Source organism: Crinia signifera, chromosome 4, assembly GCF_055691185.1.
Source record: "Crinia signifera chromosome 4, ASM5569118v1, whole genome shotgun sequence".
Lineage (NCBI taxonomy): Eukaryota > Metazoa > Chordata > Amphibia > Anura > Myobatrachidae > Crinia > Crinia signifera.
In genome coordinates this window covers 183431360-183452571 of record NC_139220.1, presented here as the reverse complement: position 1 = coordinate 183452571, position 21212 = coordinate 183431360, and the positions used below count along the sequence as shown (strand labels likewise).

At 44.1% G+C, this 21212-nt stretch overlaps 1 protein-coding gene across 2 annotated transcripts in view; it reads right to left on the bottom strand.

The window, feature by feature from the left end:
* The window catches only part of ZNF592 (zinc finger protein 592), a 37839-nt gene extending 17584 nt beyond the window's left edge, over nucleotides 1–20255 (bottom strand). The window contains exons 1-7 of one of the 2 annotated variants that reach the window (XM_083183138.1): nucleotides 19999–20255; nucleotides 14083–14133; nucleotides 9339–11647; nucleotides 6255–6433; nucleotides 5156–5332; nucleotides 4687–4846; nucleotides 2480–2746 (exon numbers count right to left, since the gene is read on the bottom strand). In XM_083183138.1, coding sequence (XP_083039264.1) covers nucleotides 2480–2746; nucleotides 4687–4846; nucleotides 5156–5332; nucleotides 6255–6433; nucleotides 9339–11627 — 3072 coding nt within the window. In that variant the 5' untranslated portion in view covers nucleotides 11628–11647; nucleotides 14083–14133; nucleotides 19999–20255. The remainder of the gene's footprint in view (nucleotides 1–2479; nucleotides 2747–4686; nucleotides 4847–5155; nucleotides 5333–6254; nucleotides 6434–9338; nucleotides 11648–14082; nucleotides 14134–19998) is intronic. The other variant, XM_083183137.1, reaches the window with a different exon arrangement.
* Nucleotides 20256–21212: the final 957 nt, after the last annotated feature.

Here is a 21212-nt window from a genome sequence, read left to right as displayed (position 1 = left end):
ACGCTGCTGCCCGCTCCTCGCAACATCGCCGGGAAAGCCATTCCGTTCAGCTCCTCTAGGCAACACCGTCCTCCCCCCTCCGTCGGCGCTGGGCAGGGGGAAGCCGCTCAGTGTGTATGCACTGAGTGGCTTTCCCCGCGGCGATGAACGCTATCATCGCTGTCCATACATGCTGGGCATAGTCGCCCAGTGTGTATGGACCTTTAAGGTGCCCACACACTTGAACGATTTTTTGGCCGATTTCTGATAAATCGGCCGATATATCATCCGATGTTTACTAATAATCGGTGAAAAATCGGCCGATTTTGGTCCGATGCGCGCTCCCATGGATCTTTTGCTAAATCTTCTGATCTTACATGCTGCATGAAAGATCAGAAGATTTAACAAAAGATCCATAGGAATGCACACGGGATCTTAAGAAAAAGGTTGGTAAAGATGTGCGCTTGCCTGAAATCTTTTGTCCAGGACAGGCAAAAGATTTGAAGGCTAATTTATGTGCACATCTTATGATCGCAGATCTTTCTAGTGTGTGGGCACCTTTAGACTTGTAGGGAGATATCAGACAATCAGTGCCTTAGTATATAGACCCTTAAGTCACCAAAATGAAGCGACCCCTGTACACATAGTAAATGTAAGGAGGAGGACTTTTTTTTAAACAAGCATTTACAGTACTACAGTAGAAATGCTCTTTAACTGGTGGCAGACCTGGGAGTTACCAATCATTTGTTACAGTGCATCCAGAAAGTATTCACAGCACTTCACTTTTTTACACGTTTTGTTAGGTTACATCCTAATTCCAAAATGGAATACATTTTTTTCCCTCAAAATTCTTCACACAAGAACATGGAAAAAGTTTAGAAGATTCTTGCAAATGTATCAAAAATAAAAAAACTCACATGTACATAAGTATTCACAGCCTTTGTTCAATACTTTGTTGAAGCACCTTTGGCAGCAATTACAGCCTCAAGTCTTTTTGAATAGGGTACCACAAGCTTGGCACACCTATATTTGGGCAGTTTTGCACACTCCCCTTTGCAGCACCTATCAAGCTTAATCAGGTTGGATGGGAAGCGTCGGTACCCAGCCGGTTTCAGATCTTACCAGAGATGTTCAATCAGATTCAAGTCTGGGCTCTGACTAGGTCACAGAATTGTGCTGAAGAGACTCCTTTGATATCTTGGCTGTGTGCTTGGGGTTGTTACCCTGCTAATAGATGAACCGTCGCCCCAGTCTAAGGTCAAGGGGGCGATGGAGCTGGTTTTCACCCAGGACGTCTCTGTACATTGCTGCATTCATCTTTCCCTCTATCCTGACTAGTCTCCCAGTTCCTGCAGCTGAAAAACATCCCTACAGCATGGTACTACTGCCACCTCCATGCTTCATGGTAGGGGTGGGATTTCTCAAGGTGTTCTGGTTTTATACCTTATTTTGAACTGTTAGATTAATTAGCTTCTTACAAAAAAATAAACCTGTGTGTGTGTGATCTTTTATCAAGTTTTGGGAACCATGGACCTCTCACTTTAACAACTGCTCTATTTCCCAATCAAGGCCAATCCCTATGGCTTCTCCGTTCACCCCATACCAGTCTGTCACACCGCCTATTTGTTCCCCCGTTATTTCTTCCATTGTCTCTCTCTGCTGTCTTTCAAATAAGACAAACATAAAATCTACTATTTTTCTATGTGTGTTGACATTTACTATCTGTTGTTCCTTTCAAAAACATATATTAAAAAAGTGTGTTAAGGAATATAGATTGTAAGTTCCATTAAGGCAGGGACTGATAAGAAAGACTAAATATCTGTAAAGCACTGCAAAATGTGTGTGTGCTACTAAATGAAAAGAAATACAATTCAAGCATGAGATTACTAAATATGATCCTTGGAGGGGAATTCAACTCATCACACCAGCAGCCAGCAGATTGCACCCAATAAAGCTATTCAATTATTGCTCCGTTCCGGTGTGAAGGGCTGCTGGCATTTTAGATAACACCTCTAGGGTTGGCGAGCAGAAATAAGTGTAAAGTGACCAGTTTCAGCACTCAAACAGTATCACTGATTAGTTTTTGTTGGGTTCAGCTGCTTCAAGCGGCTAAACCCGACATTAAACAATTGAATACCGCCCACAGGCATGAGAAAACAGATCTATCTCCCATCTCTTTCCAGTTTACAAAATATGGACCAAGAATGACTATACTTAATTACTTTGAGTACACATAATATTTTGCTGAAAAAAAAACCAATGTCAGGGTTGCCATACCACTGTCCCCAAGTACTACTGACAGGTCATAGTCTGTGGATTTCTCTCAGTGAAAATAGGTGGTATATTTACTTTGTAAATGTGACCAATACACAAAGATATATACACAACATAATGTTAGACCCTACTGTGTATGCTTTACAGTAACAAAGCTCTTTGCAAAAAGGGGCAATTTAACAGATGGACATTTGCTATCACAATAAGTCCAACACAAACAACTTACCCTTCCATGACTTTTCTTCATGTGGAAGACATAGGTCTCTCTGTCCAGAATCCACTCTGAGCATTCTCCACATGTCCAGCCTGCCAGCTTCTGCTTGTGCTGTGACTCTGAAGATTCACTGCCTTTCTTGCTTGCTGAAGAAGTTCCCTCACTCTTGCCAGAGGGTTTTGGGGCCGTAGAAGAGTCTTCACTTTTCTCAACAGCGGTCTCTGGCTTTTTCTGGGTGCTGGAGGAATCTTCAGTGGCTTTAGGAATGCCATGGACACTCTACAACAAACGCAAACCGTATTAAATAACTTGTCAGAGAATTGAAACGACTAAAGAAAAACTTACTGTCGGCAGACTTCATAAAATTGTAAGGAGTTAGATTTTCAAGTGTACTTTGTATGTGGTCTAAGGTTACATTTAAAGCTATGAAGGAACTGCATTTCATATTGTAAGAAAACAACTCTCCAAAGATACTGTAACAGGGAGAAGATTTTGAATTCAAAGGTAGCTGTTGAATGTTCATGGTAGTTTTCCCTGAAATCAACTTCCTCTTCACTAAGAAGGGGGGCCATCACTAATCTGTCTGAGACAATCCCCAGGAGTTTAGCCTGATCACTAGTGAAAAAAAACAATTATGGACCCAACTTTCCTGCAGGCTTTGAACCCAACTGAAATTGGTCATAGCAGACTGAAAGTGAACTTCTAAAGAAACAGATCCCCATGTGTCCCTATTGGATAAGAAGATGCACCAAGCACTGGACCTTTATGGATAGGGACATGCCAGGGGTGCACACCCTTTATTGTGCTTTGTGGGACCATGGAACAAGAAACTCAGCAAAGGCTTGTTTTTTTCACAGGAAATGTAGTTTGGCACGTGGACACCTAACACCCTAGGTTGGGGCCTTGTATTTTCTCTTAGATGTGGATTACTCATAATAGGAAATGCTTGAGCACTGAAAATTAACACTTTGACTTCCAAGGGAATTTGACAAAATAGGTGTAAAAACTTGCCCAGCAAACCTTTTTAGTAAACCCTTTGCGTGCCAACATTGCTGTGAGAGACCCTCAAAACATCCATTAAAAATGCCAGCGCCGCTCACAGACGGTTCTTTTATTTGGGTGCAATGTTTAACTAAACTTCATTTAATTGACTTGGCTGCATTTGTATTAATTTATACAAAAAGAACAGTCGCTGGGAGCGGCGCTGGCATTTTTAACAGATATTTTGAGGATCGCTCACAGCAACGTTGGCACTTAAAGGGTTAATAGTCTACTCAGCAACTGAAAACAAAAAGGAATGAAAGGACATATTCCATCTGCTAATGTATTTACTTGGCTGTATGGATATTGTGCCCCTTAGGATTCTTCTATGTGACATTTTACTGTCTGTAGAGTCATTTCATGGTATGTACCCTTCACACATTTCTAGATTTTGCAACTGTCATTTTTGTATTGAAAAAAAAAATAAAACCCAGCCCCCACCCACAAAAAAAATAACTAGTTTCTTAACAAAAATGTCCATGATAATCTACGGAGGAGTCTCCCATTAACAGCCATGCACTGCACACTATTTTTAAAGTTCCAACTCTCTCTATGCCAGGGATATAATGAGCTGATAAATATGATTTCTACTATAAAACATAGGAGAGAAATGTGAATTATTTTGAGGGGTTTAGGCAATAATGGCCTCTGAGCTACTGTACAATTGCTTCATGGAAGACCATAAACACCCTCTGTGCAGTAATTATACTAAAATAGAGGCAGACATAATAAATTCCATAAGGTATGCAGTCTGACCACTGTAACTCCCTAGACAGTTTTGCAAGTCCAGTTTATAGTTGATTTACCTAGAGGACGCAAACGTGTCATATTAACGTTTTGTGTCTGACAGAATAAATAAAATAGCAAAGATATGCTTTATTAAGTGAGAGTCAAAAAAGTAAAATGATATGCTATATCCAATTTAATAAGCCCAATTAGGATACGAATTTATGATGCCTACTGTCACTGTTCTAGAGATTTAGAATTTTCTAGTAATTCTTAGATGGAAATCTCCAGACAGTAGTGAATACATTCTAAGCACGGGGTTACTATAAATGATATATACCCATAGACACCGTTTTCCAATTAATCGTGGTGAGAACTAGCCAGTATAATGCTGTCCTGAACTGAATTCATGCTTTGACATTACAAGAACTGCGAGAATTGACAGGTCTCACCTTGAGATGCTGCACTAGTAGCTGTTTCTGCATGTACGCCAGTTGGCATTCTGGACACTTGAAGACACTAACTAGTAGAGAGTTTGTATTCTGGTAGAAATGCTGGTGCAAAAGCCTTTTCTTATTGAAAACAGTCTCACATGAACACTTGTAGATTATCCTGCAATACAGACATTCCAGGAACAAATAAGTGACGTTTGTCCAACTTAGCTTCTTCAAAAGAAGAACGAGAAGACAAAATGCAATTAATGATTAGAACCCAACAATGTGTTGTACATAGTCATACCAATATTCCCATAAACCTACGTTTAAATGCTTATTTCCCACAATCATACCGGCCAAGCTACAAGGCATCAGACTCACACGCAGCAAACTACGAAATGTCTGCATGCATAGAAAGGCAATAATAATAATCTGTCTGCATTTAAACATCTATTCATAGAGTGATGGACTATTGGAAGCCACTTACTGTGCATTCTTGTGGCTTGCGGTGGGGTGCTGTGCTGTGATGTGAGCCGCTGTACTTTCTGTATTCTTGAAGGCCATGGGGCAGAAGGAACACTTGTGGAAAACCTCGCAGTGTTTATCCTGGATGTGAACCTTCAGCACCCCCAGAGACATAAACACTACCCCACAGTGTATGCACCTGTGAAAATTGTCCAAGTTAAAATGAAGAAAGTTATCATTCAGTTTGGGTGTAATAAACTAATGCAATGAAAGAGTGAGATGTGTATGTGAATAGGAGATGTTCTAAACAAATCACAGATAAGCGCCGCCATTGGGACTCACAGGATATCAGGCGTCAGTTAGCCATGGTAAATTACATAAACTAAATGGATACCGCCCTGTGTGTGGAACATCTCCTGTAAATTAATCACCATCATTGACTGTAGTATAATACAGCAGAAAAATGAATGCAGAATTAAAACATAAGTGAAAAATGTACATCTCCTTGAATGTCCGATTATGTAGCTCAATGAATAAATGATGAGGATATAGGTAATGAACCATGATGTAATCTACAATATGGGTTTACAGGCTGTAAAGTACCCATTTTTCAGTCAAACTCTATTCAACAAAACATCAAAGCCTGTGAATTAATGAGATGATTTATATAATGGAAATAACTTCTTTCTTTACACATCACTAAATCTGGTCCGCATGCTATGTCACATGCCAATGCTGACCCCGATATCTTCTACTACTAGTAGGGCAGACCTTGCACATCATCTATGCCTCTAGGAAGAGAAGGGAGGACAGTGTGTGTGACTGGCTTGCAGGGTCCCTGGGAGGAAGTGCTTTGTAGACCCCTGCCCACAGGGGAGCAATGCCAATAATATTGCAGCTGTGAGAGTGCCGAAATCAGATATTAACCGTAATGAATGCATTCTTCAACAAAGGACCATGCAAGTGAAGACTCAATAATGCCTATCAACTTTCAAGATCATACAGGAACATATCAAATACTGTTTTAGGGTATTTTTTACAGGTATGTGGTTGACAAATATACTGTCCTCCTGTGCACAATGTATTCTGCTTTATCTTGGATTATGGTATATTATACCCACCGAAATGCCACTTTGCGAGTATAGTGCAGGCAGTTCTCCTTAACATGTGTCTGGAAATAAGCAGAGCGACACAGGACCCCACATTCTGGGCAGCAGTATGGAGACTTGTGCGTGTGAATGCGTTGGTGAGCCCCGTAGCTGCATTTATTTGGTAGCATCATCTGGCACACCTGGCAGGTCTACAGAGGAAAGGAAAGCAAAAAAAAAAAAAAAAAGATTACAAAATAAAGAATTGAATGACAAAACTTATCTGGAGCAGTATTTTTACTCCCTGATTTGTGTCCTCATACACCTGGACTCTATGCTGGTACGCATGAGCCACCAGGTCCCATGTGACTTGGCTTGCACAGAGAACCTTTCACTCAAAAACGCATCTTCATTGCAATCGTATGAAACAAATCACTTCACAAGACTGCACTAACTCAATATCAAATAAATCCCTGCAGTCTCACAAAGCTGTTTGTCACATGCGATTGTGGCCAAGATGCATATTCAAACTTAAAAAAAAAAAAATCCTGAACAAACACTTGACAAGCTGTATAAGGGCTGTTTTATGCAACTGCTGCAATATAATGAGGATTCCCCTGTATAGACAATAGAGACATAGGTTAAAACCCTGTACACACTGGTCGACATTCAACTGAAAGCCGCTCAGTTAACTTGTTTGAAAGCCGCCCAGTGTGTATGGGATAGCGATGAGCACTGATGCGCACTCCAGCATCATCACTGCCCCAGCTGCTCATCTGCTGGTATCATGACCAGCAGATGAGCCAGGTAGGTGGATGGCTTTCCATAGTGGGACAATCGCTGTTATAGGCAATAAATGCTCATTGTATATGCACGGAGCGTTTTTCAGCCCAGCATTTTCCCCCATAATAGTCATCCGTAAGCGCTGGGCAAAAACACCAAGTGTGTATGAACCTTCAAGAAAAGCAAGAAAACACAAAGTAGGAAATGTCACCCATTTTTTGTATTAAGCACCTCCCTAAATCGGTAAAAAGGGGAGACACAACATTTGTAAAACAGCAAAGAGCGGAGTCAAACATCTTGAAGCTGGTTCAGTGGCTTAATTTGAAAGCAGAGGTGACAACACTGGTAACCGACAGAGCGGCTGATTCAGGAAAGTATATGAAATTATAGATTGGCCCCTCAATATGTGGTCCTGTGGCCCAGAAGTGGATTCTAAACCCCATGCTGTGGGCATTCAAATGTCCAACCAGCTTTCACTAGTCCCCAAACCAAGTGTATGGACAGTTGGCAGACTGTCTGCACACAGCACCAGATGTGCCAAATTTACAGCTAGCCTCCATTCTCGTTAAATAGCCCTTCTAATCATGCCATGGTGCAACTCTAGCATCAGGATTCTTTTTTTCACAACTTTTTCTTTTAAAATGCATCTCACAAGGAAGCACAAGCAGCTTCTGCTGTTTAAAATGATACGCGACATGCCTATATTTTCACTGTAACATTACATTGGTTATGCAGACACAGCAGCAATCACACACTGACTATAGGCATGGTGCATATTATTTTACTCAACAGAAGCTGTTTGTGCTTCCTATGTGTTCCATTTAGCAAATAAGAGGCATTTTAGCAGGTAAAAAAATAAATAAACACACTTGGTGTTAAAAGTCAATTGGATGTACAATGCAAGTTGTATAGGATGGAGGATAGATGTATGCAGACACATTTGTATATCTAAAGATATAGATCAGCCGTCGCATGTGCTGCACAGCTGAGATATTTGTCAGTGAACAACGTTGTTCACAGACATATTGCTTGCATACATATGCCATAGATCTATCGGCCGGTGTGTACGCAGCTAATAACAGCACTCATATATGGTCAAACAATAAAATAAAACCACTACTACCCAATAGCACATTATTCAATCCGTAACGCCTGAATAATGTAAATTTCTCAAGTTTGCTCAGCGAATTGAAAACATAAAAATAATCCTATTGGCGTACAGATGGTGTAATGGTTAGCATTACTGACTCACAGCACTGAGGTCATGGGTTCCATTCCCACCATGGCCCTAACTGTGCAGAGTTTGTATATTCTTCCCGTACTTGCGTGGGTTTCCTCCGGGTACTCCGGTTTTCTCCCATAATCCAAAAATTATACTGGTAGGCTAATTGGCTCCCAACAAATTAACCCTAGAATGTCTGTGTTAGTGTATGTGTTCGGGTATATAGATTGTAAGCTCCACTGGGGCAGGGACAGATGTGAATGTTCAAAATATTATCTGCAAAGCGCTGCGGAATATGTATGCGCTATATAAGAAACTGTTAATAAATAAATAAATATTGGAATTTTGTCGCCTTTTTGACCATAACAATTAAAAAAATAAAAAGTAGAATCTCTCAGTTAAGGTAAACACTTATCAAAGGACAGATAATAAAATTATGAAATAATATAACAAACAATTGTCACTAAACTAGTGGTTACCAAATCCAGGCTATTAAACAACTTCTAAGGCCCTCATAAACTAGGGCAATTCACATGCAATTTGGGCATTTCATGCGATTGTGGTGATCATTCGTATGAAAAGCCTCAAAATTGCACAAGATTGACAGCAGGTCCGACGCGCATCACACCAAAGCCTGCAAGTCATACTGGCTGCTGAAGCAATCTGTGGCATTGCTTCTGAGCCAGGCAGGCATGGCTGGGATTGCATGTAAAAGGTCTGGGGAAGCTAAAGGGGGCAGATCGCGGGTGATTTCTGCGAGGGGAGAAGTCGCCCTAGAGCAGTGGTAGCCAACCCTAGCCCTCGAGAGCTACCAACAGTTCACATTTTCCAGACAACCTAGCTGCTGCACAGCTGCACTCATTAATCACTGACACATTTTAAAAGATACACAGATGGAGCTAATTAGGTCACTTGTGATTCTGTGAGGAGACCTGCAAAACATGCACTGTTGGTAGCTCTCGAGGACTAGGGTTGGCTACCCCAGCCCTAGAGTATGCCAAGCTTAATATCGCAAACAACATAAAAGGAACAACAAAACCACCCCAGTCCCCCCTCCCACCACACACAACCAATAAGAGGAGTGCCGCTAATCTGAGTGAAGTCTCACTCACCAGTCCATCTTTTTCCTCAGCCACTCTCTGATAATGTCCCGCCAAGCAGGTGAATTCCTCAACCTGCTTGCTGCATTCCAAACACTTGAACCCATGGCGTATAAGTCCATAGGGATCTGCATAAAGTGGCATGGCTGGCGGGCCATAGGAGGAAGTTCCAGACCATACCCCAAGTGAGGATGCTGGAGCTATTGTTCTTTGAGTGGAGGATGAAGGCTGAGGAGCAATCAGTGAGGCAATTAAAGGTGGAGGTGCCAACATCTGTTCTGCAGATATGGGTTTCATCATAAGCTGGGAGCACTGCATGATCAATCCTTTACTCTTGTGCTCCCTGGCATGACCTAATAAACTACATTTGTTATAAAATTGGACTGTTTTGGAGCACTGCGTACACATCACTTCAATATGGATACTCCGTCTATTGTGGTGCTGAGCAAGGCTCTTTTCTAGGGCAAATGAGTCTCCACACTCCAGGCAAGTGTAACCAGAGGCTGGCAGTGTAATATTGCAGTCAGGTGGGGGGCTCAAATTGGGGGTATAAGTTGGGACTGGATTGGCACTATGCAGAAGTTTATTAAATGCATCCACAATGACAGGAGCTGCTACTTTAACTTGGTGTACCAATGGCACTGCCATAGGTGCCCCTTGTCCCTGTGTCTGCCTCAAAGCTGTAGTCTTAGTGCCCCCGGTGTTAGGGACACTGTTAGGAACCAAGTTAAGGTTTGCAAGGTGAACAGCCTTGGGGAGTAGGGGGGTTGAGTTAGATGCACCCTTTGTGGGAGCCGCCGGCTGCTTCTTGTTCTGTGAAGAGTTAGTGGTCTTTGCTGAGCCACTGCTGGGGTTCTGAAGTTTTGAAGTTTGCACAGTTTTCTTTTTATCCCCTTTAGCATTGGTTACATTAGTATTGGCTGCATTTTGTCCTTGGCTGCTAGTTGTGGCTGTACTCCTTCCAGAATTCCTTGTCCTTTCCTTTTCTGAATCTGCCACAGCTTCCACTTGCACAAGTGCTTTGATATCCTCCCCAGATGAGTTTTCATCTTGTAAGTCCTCTGGAGATTTTACCAGATCATCTGGTTCAACTTCTGGCAATATCCTTGTAACCGTTCTTTTGATCTCACCGGATGACATTTTTATCGTTTTTATCCTTACTTTGGGGATTGCAGGAGGAGAACCAGCACATACTGATGGAGAATCTTTACTACTGGTGTCACTGCAGACACTCATAGGGCTGTCTGGGTTTTTAATAATTTTCTTTACAACCTCCAATGGACTTCTTGGACTCTTTGGGGACTTTGGCATTTTAGGACTCCCTTTGATACTTTCTTTTAATGGTACATTAACTTCTTTAGAGATATTTGAAGGTTCTTCCTTAGGGACCACAGCAACTTTTTTGGCCTGCAATGCAACCAAAGCAGCTACACAAGATGATAATTTTGAGTGAGCTGGTTTAATACGCTGGCGTGGTGGTACAGATGAGGAACCAGATGCATTACCATAAGCATCCCCTGCCCCTGAAAATACTTTCTCCTCGGATATGTTGTTGTCCTGCACATCACTGAATGTCAAAGGTGAGCCAAGGAAACAGCTGGCTTTGTCACCATCTCGGCTTTGCTCAGAAGACCGACCCTTATCTACCTCCATGCACTCTGACTTCTGCTCCTTTTTGCAGTATTCATCAAACATACTTAGCTCAGGCTCTGATGACTTTCTCAGTGAATCCACCATGCAGCCTTCTTCAGAAATATACATGGAAGGCTGTGGAAAATAAGGTGACTCTGCTGAGTTCTGCTTGCTCAATACTCCATTATCCTTAGAGTCTTCTGGTTCAGGGCTAGAAATTGGGCTAAACTGGCTAAATGTTGGTAAGGGTTCCGTTTTAAGAGACTCTAGTTTGTCAGTGTAACTTCTTGAACTGTCTCCATTGATGAAACCTGGCTCAAATTTCGCATAGCCTGGACCCACAGCATGGGGGTCAGAACCCACTTCTGGGCCACAAAAACCATTCTGGAGCAGAGTTGGACCCATGTGATTGCCTTCTTTCTCAGCTCCTTCAAAGGACTCCTGGCGGCTGGTGTTCTTCACAATCACACTAACTGCAGGAACATCGGGGGCAGGAACAGACTGAGCCAAGGACAGATTTTCATCCAAACACATTCCTGACGGTTTTAGATGGTTTTCTTGCTCATCGCTTGTAGACTGAATAGCTTCTTTAGGATCCAGACTTGTAGCATCTGGGATATCAAAAGCAGCAAGAAGATCATCAAAGTCTGGAGTCTTCATGTCCCCCATGACTGGAAATGTAACAATATCTGCAACGGCAACAAAGAAAGTCAGTACGTTGATGATCTCAATTTAGGGAAACATCCATCACCCCCCTCTGCAAGATATAAAAAGCTCCCTAAAGTTTTTCTGAATCTTGCATTGAATAAAGAAAGAATGCAGATAACTAAACTGTTGCAGACATTCTAAAACACCATACTTCTAACTATATATGGGCTTTAGTAGCTAACCAATAATCTTAACATTCATAAAGCCAGCCTAATATTTTACAAATCTAGGGCAAGATGGTTCCATTCAGAGCTATAGAAGACGGTCCAAAGTAACTGGATTTGGTGCTAAAAATTAAATGAACAGGTAACAGCTTCTCAGAAGCGTACAGAGGAATTTTTGCACGCATGTATTGGGACATACACACATGGTGCGATATGAACTACTGATATGGAAATCGCAGCGTCAAAATTGGCCATAGGCAAAGAAGACATTACACCATGTACTAGTGCCTAAAATATGGGGTATGGCATCTCCCCCTGCTTCTGGCAGGCTGGGGGCAAATCCTGCACTCTGGGCCTAATTCAGGTTTGTACGCAAATGCAATTGCGATTCTCTAGTCTATGGAGCTGCTAATGTTAGTAAGTAAAGCTGCCGTCCAAGAATGTAGAGAGATTCCTACTGGAGCTACTGTATTACAATTGTGTACAATATAGACTATACGCACTTATGGTTATGGAAACAGGCTACAGTAGTAGTGACTCAGATTTTCCACTAGCAGAAGCTCTGAAAATGGCCATTACACTCCTGCATTTACAAAGCACTCCCCTTAAACATCTCCAAATGGCCACTAGCTGTATATCACTCTACGACAGAGTTCTCACTGTGAGTGGGATTGCAGCGACACCCTCACATATGTGCATTGCAACAGTTTGCAAATAACAGCACATTGCAAGAGCTTTTTAGCACCCACGAGGCACCGCATTCCCTCTGCATCCCTGGCAGGCAGGAAATAAAAAAATGGCACTTGTTTCCTAGCACGGCCACAACGATCTTAATCGCGGTCATCGGGGGTAAAATCGGGGGCATCGCGGGCGCTAAAAAAATCGGGTGCGATGGGCCAGACGCGATGCCCGCGATTTCCCCATAGAGAACAATGTTAAATGCCTCAATTTACCCGCGATGACCACGATTTCCCATAGGAAACAATGTGAAATGGCTCAATTTAGCCAAATTATCATAGGAACAATAGTAAATGGGCCAAAAACACCCCTGAACATTGAAATGTCCCCCCAAAAGTAGTTGACGCCACCCCGCCATCAACGTGAACCCGAAGCGTGGCGAGCGCAGCGGTACGCGTCCTCCGACCTTTTCATGCCCTACTATCCACTAGGGCGTGGAGTGAGAACAGAATAGTGTGGCGAGCGCAGCGAGCCAGAAGCGTGGCGAGCGCAGCGAGCCCCGCGAGGGGACGCGGATACCTTCACAGTTATACGCGTCCCCTCGCGGGCTTCCCAGGTGTCCATGGCGACGCGGACACCTGGGAAGCCCGCGAAGGGACGCGTTTACCTGTGAAGGTATCCGCGTCCGCTCGCCACGCTTCGTGCTCGCCACACTATTCTATTCTCACTCCACGCCCTAGTGGATAGTAGGGCATGAAAAGGTCGGAGGACGCGTACCACCGCCCCTCGCGGGCTCGCTGCGCTTCGGGTTCACGTTGATGGCGGGGTGGCGTCAACTACTTTTGGGGGGACATTCCACTGCTCTGTGGGTTGTTTTGGGGTTTCTGGCCCATTTACCATTCTTCCCTATGCTGATTTGGGTAAATTGATCCATTTAACATTGTTTCCTATGGGAAATCGTGGTCATCGCGGGTAAATTGAGGCATTTAACATTGTTCCCTATGGGGAAATCGGGGGCATCGCGTCTGGACCATTTAAGCATTTTTATGTGCACACGACGCGACCGACCCGATTTTTCACTGTTTTCAATGCATTTCAATGGAAAAATCGGGGGCATCGCGTCGGTCGCGTCGCAGGCCACTAAAAATTACCCCCGATGGCCGCGATTGTGGCCGTGCTAGGAATCAAGTACCTAAAAAATATATGGGTGGCTGCTGACTGGCTGAGAAAGGTCACTCAGCCGATTAACGGCCGAGCCATTCTTTTGAATGTTTTTTTTTTTCCTGCACCCGGCTTCAGCCCCCCAGGCTTTACATGTAATAAATTACATGTGATATATCGCATGTAAATAATGTGCCAAATCTTAATGTGAGCCCTATCGCGGGAGCTTAAGAGAAATCGGGTCCGACAAGTCAGAGTAGTGTATGGGGCCTTTCGAGAACCCCTATCTTAGAAAACGGATAAGATTGTCAATTTAATTCACTGGCTCAAATCGTCATTCATAATTAAGCAGGCATAAAATAGTTGTGATAAAATGACAAAGTAAAAGAAACTAAATAAATGAATATACTAACCTGTTAGTTTTAATGCATGGCTCCACTTAGTGTAGATACCTCACACAAACCCTGAAATAGAGATATAGAAATGGGAAAACGTGGAGGTCATAAAAGGCATATCCATCTTACATTGCATAGTAACATGTTCAACATTGATAAGGACAGAGAAAGCTACAGTGAAATGATAGCAAAAATCACAAGTAGATCAGATTATATATCATTACAAACCAGTATGCACTATAGCTGTGGCTCCATCTAAAGCCGCTTACACATAAGACAAAGGGCCCCTCCGTGATATCTTTAACTTTCATCTAGCTTGCACACTCATCATTAATGATGTGCACAACCACGCATTGGTAACGACCCCCCTCCACCTCCCTCTTCTGTTCAGTACAGATGAGGGAGGACTTTATTAACAAGGGCCATGCTGCAGCTGGCCCCCGCTGTCACTCCCTTCCCTGCCGGCATCGGCAAGTGTGTATGCAATTGCCAATGCCAGCGCTGTGCCTAATCACCGCTGCCGGCAATATCACTGGGTACACATATAGCCTAGTGTGTACCCAGTTTAAGATTATTTAGCAGCTAAAATAATAAAATTAAACTTCTCGACCAGTTTATGGGCCATACTGCATATAATCCTCTTCTTCACCTTTAAAACGTGAATGTTCTTTTCCCTTTAAATGAAAATCTTTATTTCATTACTTTTGAAGTTGTACTAAATTATAGTAGAGAATAATTTCCACTTTAGTCACCATTAAAATTAAAGCAACTTGGAATTTTTTGCACTGAAATGGTTTACCGGCCTATTAGCCGAAATATAGCATTTTGGTCTACATGGTTTCCAAGTTGTGACAAAAAAAAAAAACCACAACACTGTTTTACTCCATTATGGTCTTCTTTTTCACACCAAGTAAAGATCTCTATAGCATGCTTTCCTAACCTCAGTCTCCAAGGCACACTAAAGGTGCCCACACACAAATAGATCTATCAAATATCCCTTGAAATCCAGAACACTCCTGATCATTGCCACACACAGAAACAATTGAGGATGGCCATGATCAGGGGTGTTCCACTACCCTGATGCACCATCACCGCTGGCAGAGAGACCAGTAGCATCAGGAGACTTCAAAAACCCTATTAATTTGTATAGGGCGGCCGCTGATTGGCAGAGAGAGCGCTCTCATCCAATCGGCGGCCACCCTATTAATTTGAATAGGAGTTTTTAAATCTCCAGCCAGTCTGCCTCTCTCCGGGGGTGCCGGGGCATGGGCACATCATTCATTATGCCTACACATGGAACAATGTGGCCATGATCCTGCAGGATGGGTCATTCATTTTTAAGCCTGCTAAAGGGATCAGCAGGCTCAATGACCAACCCATGGGCACCCACATTGGTTCGTCATCAAGCCCACACACAGCAAGTTTTTAAACTATTGGTCCCTCCAATCGGTCCGAAACGGCCATATCGCTAGAAAATCTTACTGTGTGTGGGCCCCATTAAGCAAGATACACACGTAAAGATTTATCAGTCTGGTGGGAACAAAAATCTTGTAATGTATTGCAGCAAAATAATCTCCCAAACACTGGAAAACAGACAATGGTTGCTTAGACAAAATTGGTTTCATGTTTGATTTAACATTTAACCATATTTTTGTTAATTTTTCAGCCTTTGGGAGAAAATGGTTGATTATCAATTGCTATCATACATTACCAGATTTTTGCTCCCAACAGAGATATTAAACAAATAAAAGGTACTTGTTTCCTAGCATGGTGCCCAATTTTTTCATCTTATGGCATCTTATGCCATATAGCCGCATACGATACGATTTTATTATTGTATAAGCACCCTAATGAGTGCTTACAATGTTAAAAGCAGCACCAATATGATTTTTTATAGTATAAGCACCCTAATGGGTGCTTACAATGTTAAATGCACCCCCACTATCAACGCAAACCCGAAGCGTGGCGAGCGCAGTGAGCCCGCGAGGGGTGGCGGTACGCGTCCTCCGACCTTTTCATACTCCCACTATCCACATCGGCGTGGAGTTGATTTTAGATAGTGTGGCGAGCGCAGCAAGCCCGAAGCGTGACGACTGCAGCGAGCCCCGCGAGGAGATGCCTATTACTTGTATTCCGCATCCGCTCGCCACGCTTCGGGCTCCGTGGCTCACTGCGCTCCCACACTATATGCTTCGGGTTGGCGTTGATAGTGGGGGCATTTAACATTGTAAGGACCCATCTGGGTGGTTGTACAATAAAAAATCGTATACCATCGCATTGTATGGCATACAATGCCATACAATTTTTTATTATATAAAATATACAATATATTTAGTCTTATGGTATACAATGCGATGGGCGCCATGCTAGGAAACAAGTACCCAAATAAATCTTTAGGAGTGTACCCAGCTTTACAATGCAGGCTTTAGCAAACATGGTTAAATTAAAATAACAGGTACTGTGCTCAAGCAAGCATATCACTAAAGGCCCCCATCCCTCATCAACTTACTGGGCAGCTGGGCCACATACAATACATTGTATGCGGTCCTTTAAAGGTGACAGATAACAGTGAGAAGTGGTATGCGAAAGCCCTAGCATGGTGGCGATAGAGAGGTGGCACACAACAGTCATAGCATGGTGACAATAGAAAGGTGGTACACTGACAGCCCTAGCATGGTGACGATAAGAGAGGTAGTACAGTGAGAGCCCTAGCATGGTGACTATATTGCTGTGTACACACGGGGACGATAGTGGCTGCAATAGCTGGGAATATGGTCGCTGGCGACCATATTGCCAGTGATGGGAGTGTGCCCTGGCTATAAATCGCCGGGTGCGCGCTCCCGTTTTCAGCCCCCTTGTAATCAGCTTACTCCTGCGACCAGCTGATTACCTCTGCGGCACTGCCGGCTGAGGTTCCTTTTCATCAGCGACCATCTCTGGTTGCTGATGAAAAGGGGACACTGAGCAATATATCTCCCCCGTGTGTACTGGGCTTAAGAGAGGTAGTACACTGACAGCCCTAGCATGGTGATGATAAGAGAGCTAGTACACTGATAGCCCTAGTATGGTGACTATAAGAGAGGTGGTACACTGACAGCCCTAGCATGGTGACAATAAGAGAGGTGGTACACTGACAGCCCTAGCATGGTGATAAGAGAGGTAGTACACTGACAGCCCTAGCATGGTGACAATAAGAGAGGTGGTACACTGACAGCCCTAGCATGGTGGCAATAAGAGAGGTAGTACACTGATAGCCCTAGCATGGTTACGATGAGAGGTAGTACACTGACAGCCCTAGCATGGTGACGATAAGAGAGGTAGTACACTGACAGCCCTAGCATGGTGACGATAAGAGAGGTGGTACACTGACAGCCCTAGCATGGTGACGATAAGAGAGGTGGTACACTCACAGCCCTAGAATGGTGACGATGAGAGGTAGTACACTGACAGCCCTAGCATGGTGACGATAAGAGAGGTAGTACACTGACAGCCCTAGCATGGTGACGATAAGAGAGGTAGTACACTGACAGCCCTAGCATGGTGACGATAAGAGAGGTAGTACACTGACAGCCCTAGCATGGTGACAATAAGAGAGGTGGTACACTGACAGCCCTAGCATGGTGGCAATAAGAGAGGTAGTACACTGATAGCCCTAGCATGGTTACGATGAGAGGTAGTACACTGACAGCCCTAGCATGGTGACGATAAGAGAGGTAGTACACTGACAGCCCTAGCATGCTGACGATAAGAGAGGTAGTACACTGACAGCCCTAGCATGGTGACGATAAGAGAGGTGGTACACTGACAGCCCTAGCATGGTGGCAATAAGAGAGGTAGTACACTGACAGCCCTAGCATGGTTACGATGAGAGGTAGTACACTGACAGCCCTAGCATGGTGACGATAAGAGAGGTAGTACACTGACAGCCCTAGCGTGGTGACGATGAGAGGTGGTACACTGACAGCCCTAGCGTGGTGACGATAAGAGAGGTAGTACACTGACAGCCCTAGCATGGTGACGATAAGAGAGGTAGTACACTGACAGCCCTAGCATGGTGATAAGAGAGGTAGTACACTGACAGCCCTAGCATGGTGATGATAAGAGAGGTGGTATGCTGACAGCCCTAGCATGTATCTATAGAGAGGTGGCATGTGACAGTCATAGCATGGTGTTGATAGAGAGAAGTGCTGATGAGAGGTGGTACATAGACAGCCCTAACATGGTAACCATAGAGAAAGGTGGTACACGGACAGCCCTAGCACAGTGACTACAGAGAAAAGTGGTACACAGACAGCCCTAGCATTGTGATGATAGAGAGAAGTGGTATGTGAAAGCCCTAGCATGGCGACTATAAGCATGGTGATAATAAGAGGTGGTACGTTGACAGCCCTAACATGGTAACAATAGAGAGAGGAGGCACACAAAAGTTATAGCATGGTGATGATAGACGGAGGCGGCACATGACAGCTCTAGCCTGGTGACACTAGAGAGAGAGCGAGAGAGATGCTGTATGACAGCTCCAGCATGGTGACAACAGAGAGAAGTGCTGTGCAAGAGCACCGGCATGGTGACAATAGAAAGACATGCTGGGCAAGAGCCCTGGCATAGTGATGATAGAGAGGTGCTGTGTGCCAGCTCTAGTATGGTGACTATACAGAGAGGTGCTGTGTGATATAATCTTCACGCTAATCGTAATTATTTAAAAAAAAAACTTTGATGGGTGAAGTGGACACAGCAGATGAGCATGGGTCAGTCTGTCCAAGTATGACAAGAGGTCCAGATGTGATATTAATAGGTCTACTACAATTATTTATTTACAGTTTCTTATATAGCGCAGCATATTCCGTTGCGCATTACAAATGGAAACAGTGATTAAACAAATTGGGTAGATACAAACGGACATTGAGGTAGGAGGGCCCTGCTCACAAGCTTACAATCTGTACTGGATATCTATAATGTAGGAACCTTCTAGTCCTGTGGTCATAAGTTCAATGACTTAAGACAGTGTTGAGTTTGTGTGTTCTCACCATAAATGGCTGACAAAAAAACCCTAATGAGTGTTCCCATGTGATAGTCACTAAATTGTAAACTTATGTGAATGACTAGCACATTCTCAGCAAAGCAATGCACATTATGCATGAGAGTTCCATGTAAACACTTTAGGACAGAAGTCTGCATAGAAAGAAGGGCATATATTGTTTAATGTCATGAGAAACAGATGTCCACAGATCACGAATAGTACAGTGGCACAAAAGGGGAGTAGCCCAGCAATAAAAACAGCAGCCAGGTGAAAAGACAGCATGTGTGTCCCTGTGTGACAGGGGGCTAGCAGGCAGTGCATGACAGGGGCAGATTGTACCCCCACAGCAGGCAGTGCATGACAGGGGCAGAGTGTACCCCCACAGCAGGCAGTGCATGACAGGGGCAGAGTGTACCCCCACAGCAGGCAGTGCATGACAGGGGCAGAGTGTACCCCCACAGCAGGCAGTGACAACTGTACTTTCAAAACTTCTGCATGCACAATCATGTGGATAAACACAAGCAGTGTACAGCTTACATGCTGAGAGTGTTCGGAAATGACAGTGCCCTCACCAGCTATACTCAGAGACACACTGCCTTATGCATATGGCACCAGAGACACAGGTAAAACAGCATGTACCTAACCACCATTCATTACCAAAAACATAACATACTAATGCACCTACAGCAAACATTGTCACCTCAAAGGGACGAGAAATATAAACACACATGCATTCTGCCAGCAGCTGCACACCCCCTGCCCGGCACCGCGCACCCTGGCAGGAAGGGGCTCCCATGCACTAGTTACAGGATCCGCTAATATGTATATTTTGTACATAAGGGGATATATACCGCCCCTACACAAATCGCCATGGTCTTGGCTAATTCTGCTCAGAGACCGGATGCCCGCCTTACCCCGCACCGGCCCGGGGGGGCCGCCGCTGCTCACACGCACGGGCACCGAGGAGGGAACGGAGCAGGAAACCAGACGGTAATCAAAGAAATCGGCCAGATCAGTAGGCCGGGACCGGGAGAAACTAACATGGCGGAGAGAGACTGGGCCTGGGGAAGAGGAGGCGTCTAGCCCACACTGGGAGGGGAGACAGGCCTGCTGCTGCTGCTGCTGGAGGTGGGGCCGGCGAGAGGTGGGGTGTGGGCGCACAGGGGAGGCGGAGAGCAGCAGTGGTGGCGCTAGATGCCGGGAGGCACTGAGCATGCGCAGAGAGAAGGGAGGCTGCTGCTGAGACTGAGAGAGAGGCAGCCAGGCAGCATCAATGGCAGACTAACTGAAACTGATGCTGTGGGGTGAGGAAACAGGCCCGAACCACAGGAGTACTTACTGAGCATAGTCCAGATATAATAATACCAGCAGCAGCAGCAGCACAGTGTTATGGGGAGAGAAGGCCTGGCAGCGGATAGGAAGGGGGAGATACATATACAATGTAAAGATAAAATACAAGAATTGTTGTGACGTCTTCTCTTCATCCATTTAAAAAGAATAGACCACTGTGACCTGGCTGCAGGTTCTTTTACAAATTTTGTGTTTCTATTTAACAAAGTGGACTTAAGAGAGGAGAAATAAAAAGTCTGAAATTGGAAAGAGCTAAAACCAGCTATGTGCCTGATTCAGACCTGATCGCTGATCTGCAAAGTTTCAGAGGGCTGTGATTGGTTAGCCACCGCCCAAGACACAAAGAAAACCAGCCCCATGCACATCTGCGAGTGATTTCTGAAAATGTCGTAATCCAGTATCCTGTTGTACATCCATATGCAATTCATGAACTATCAAATGATTTTTCCAGACTGTGCAAATATGCGTAACTCTGACCCTTCCACCACTCTGCAACAGATACAAGCTGATTGAGGCCAGAATTGACACCACATACCCTCTCTTAAAATGCATGGGAACTCCTATGTTTTTTCGGACACTCCCTGAAAATGTCCGTCGACCACCACCAAACGCCAACTTTATGTCCAGCAAACTGTGTGAATGCAATTAGATATTTTTGCTATTTTTATCGCTATCTTGTCTCACACCGATGTGCTATGATCTGTATGCATGCAGTCATTCGATAATCAGATTGTGAATTCGCACAATAGCAATCACCTCTGAATCAGGCCCCATGAGG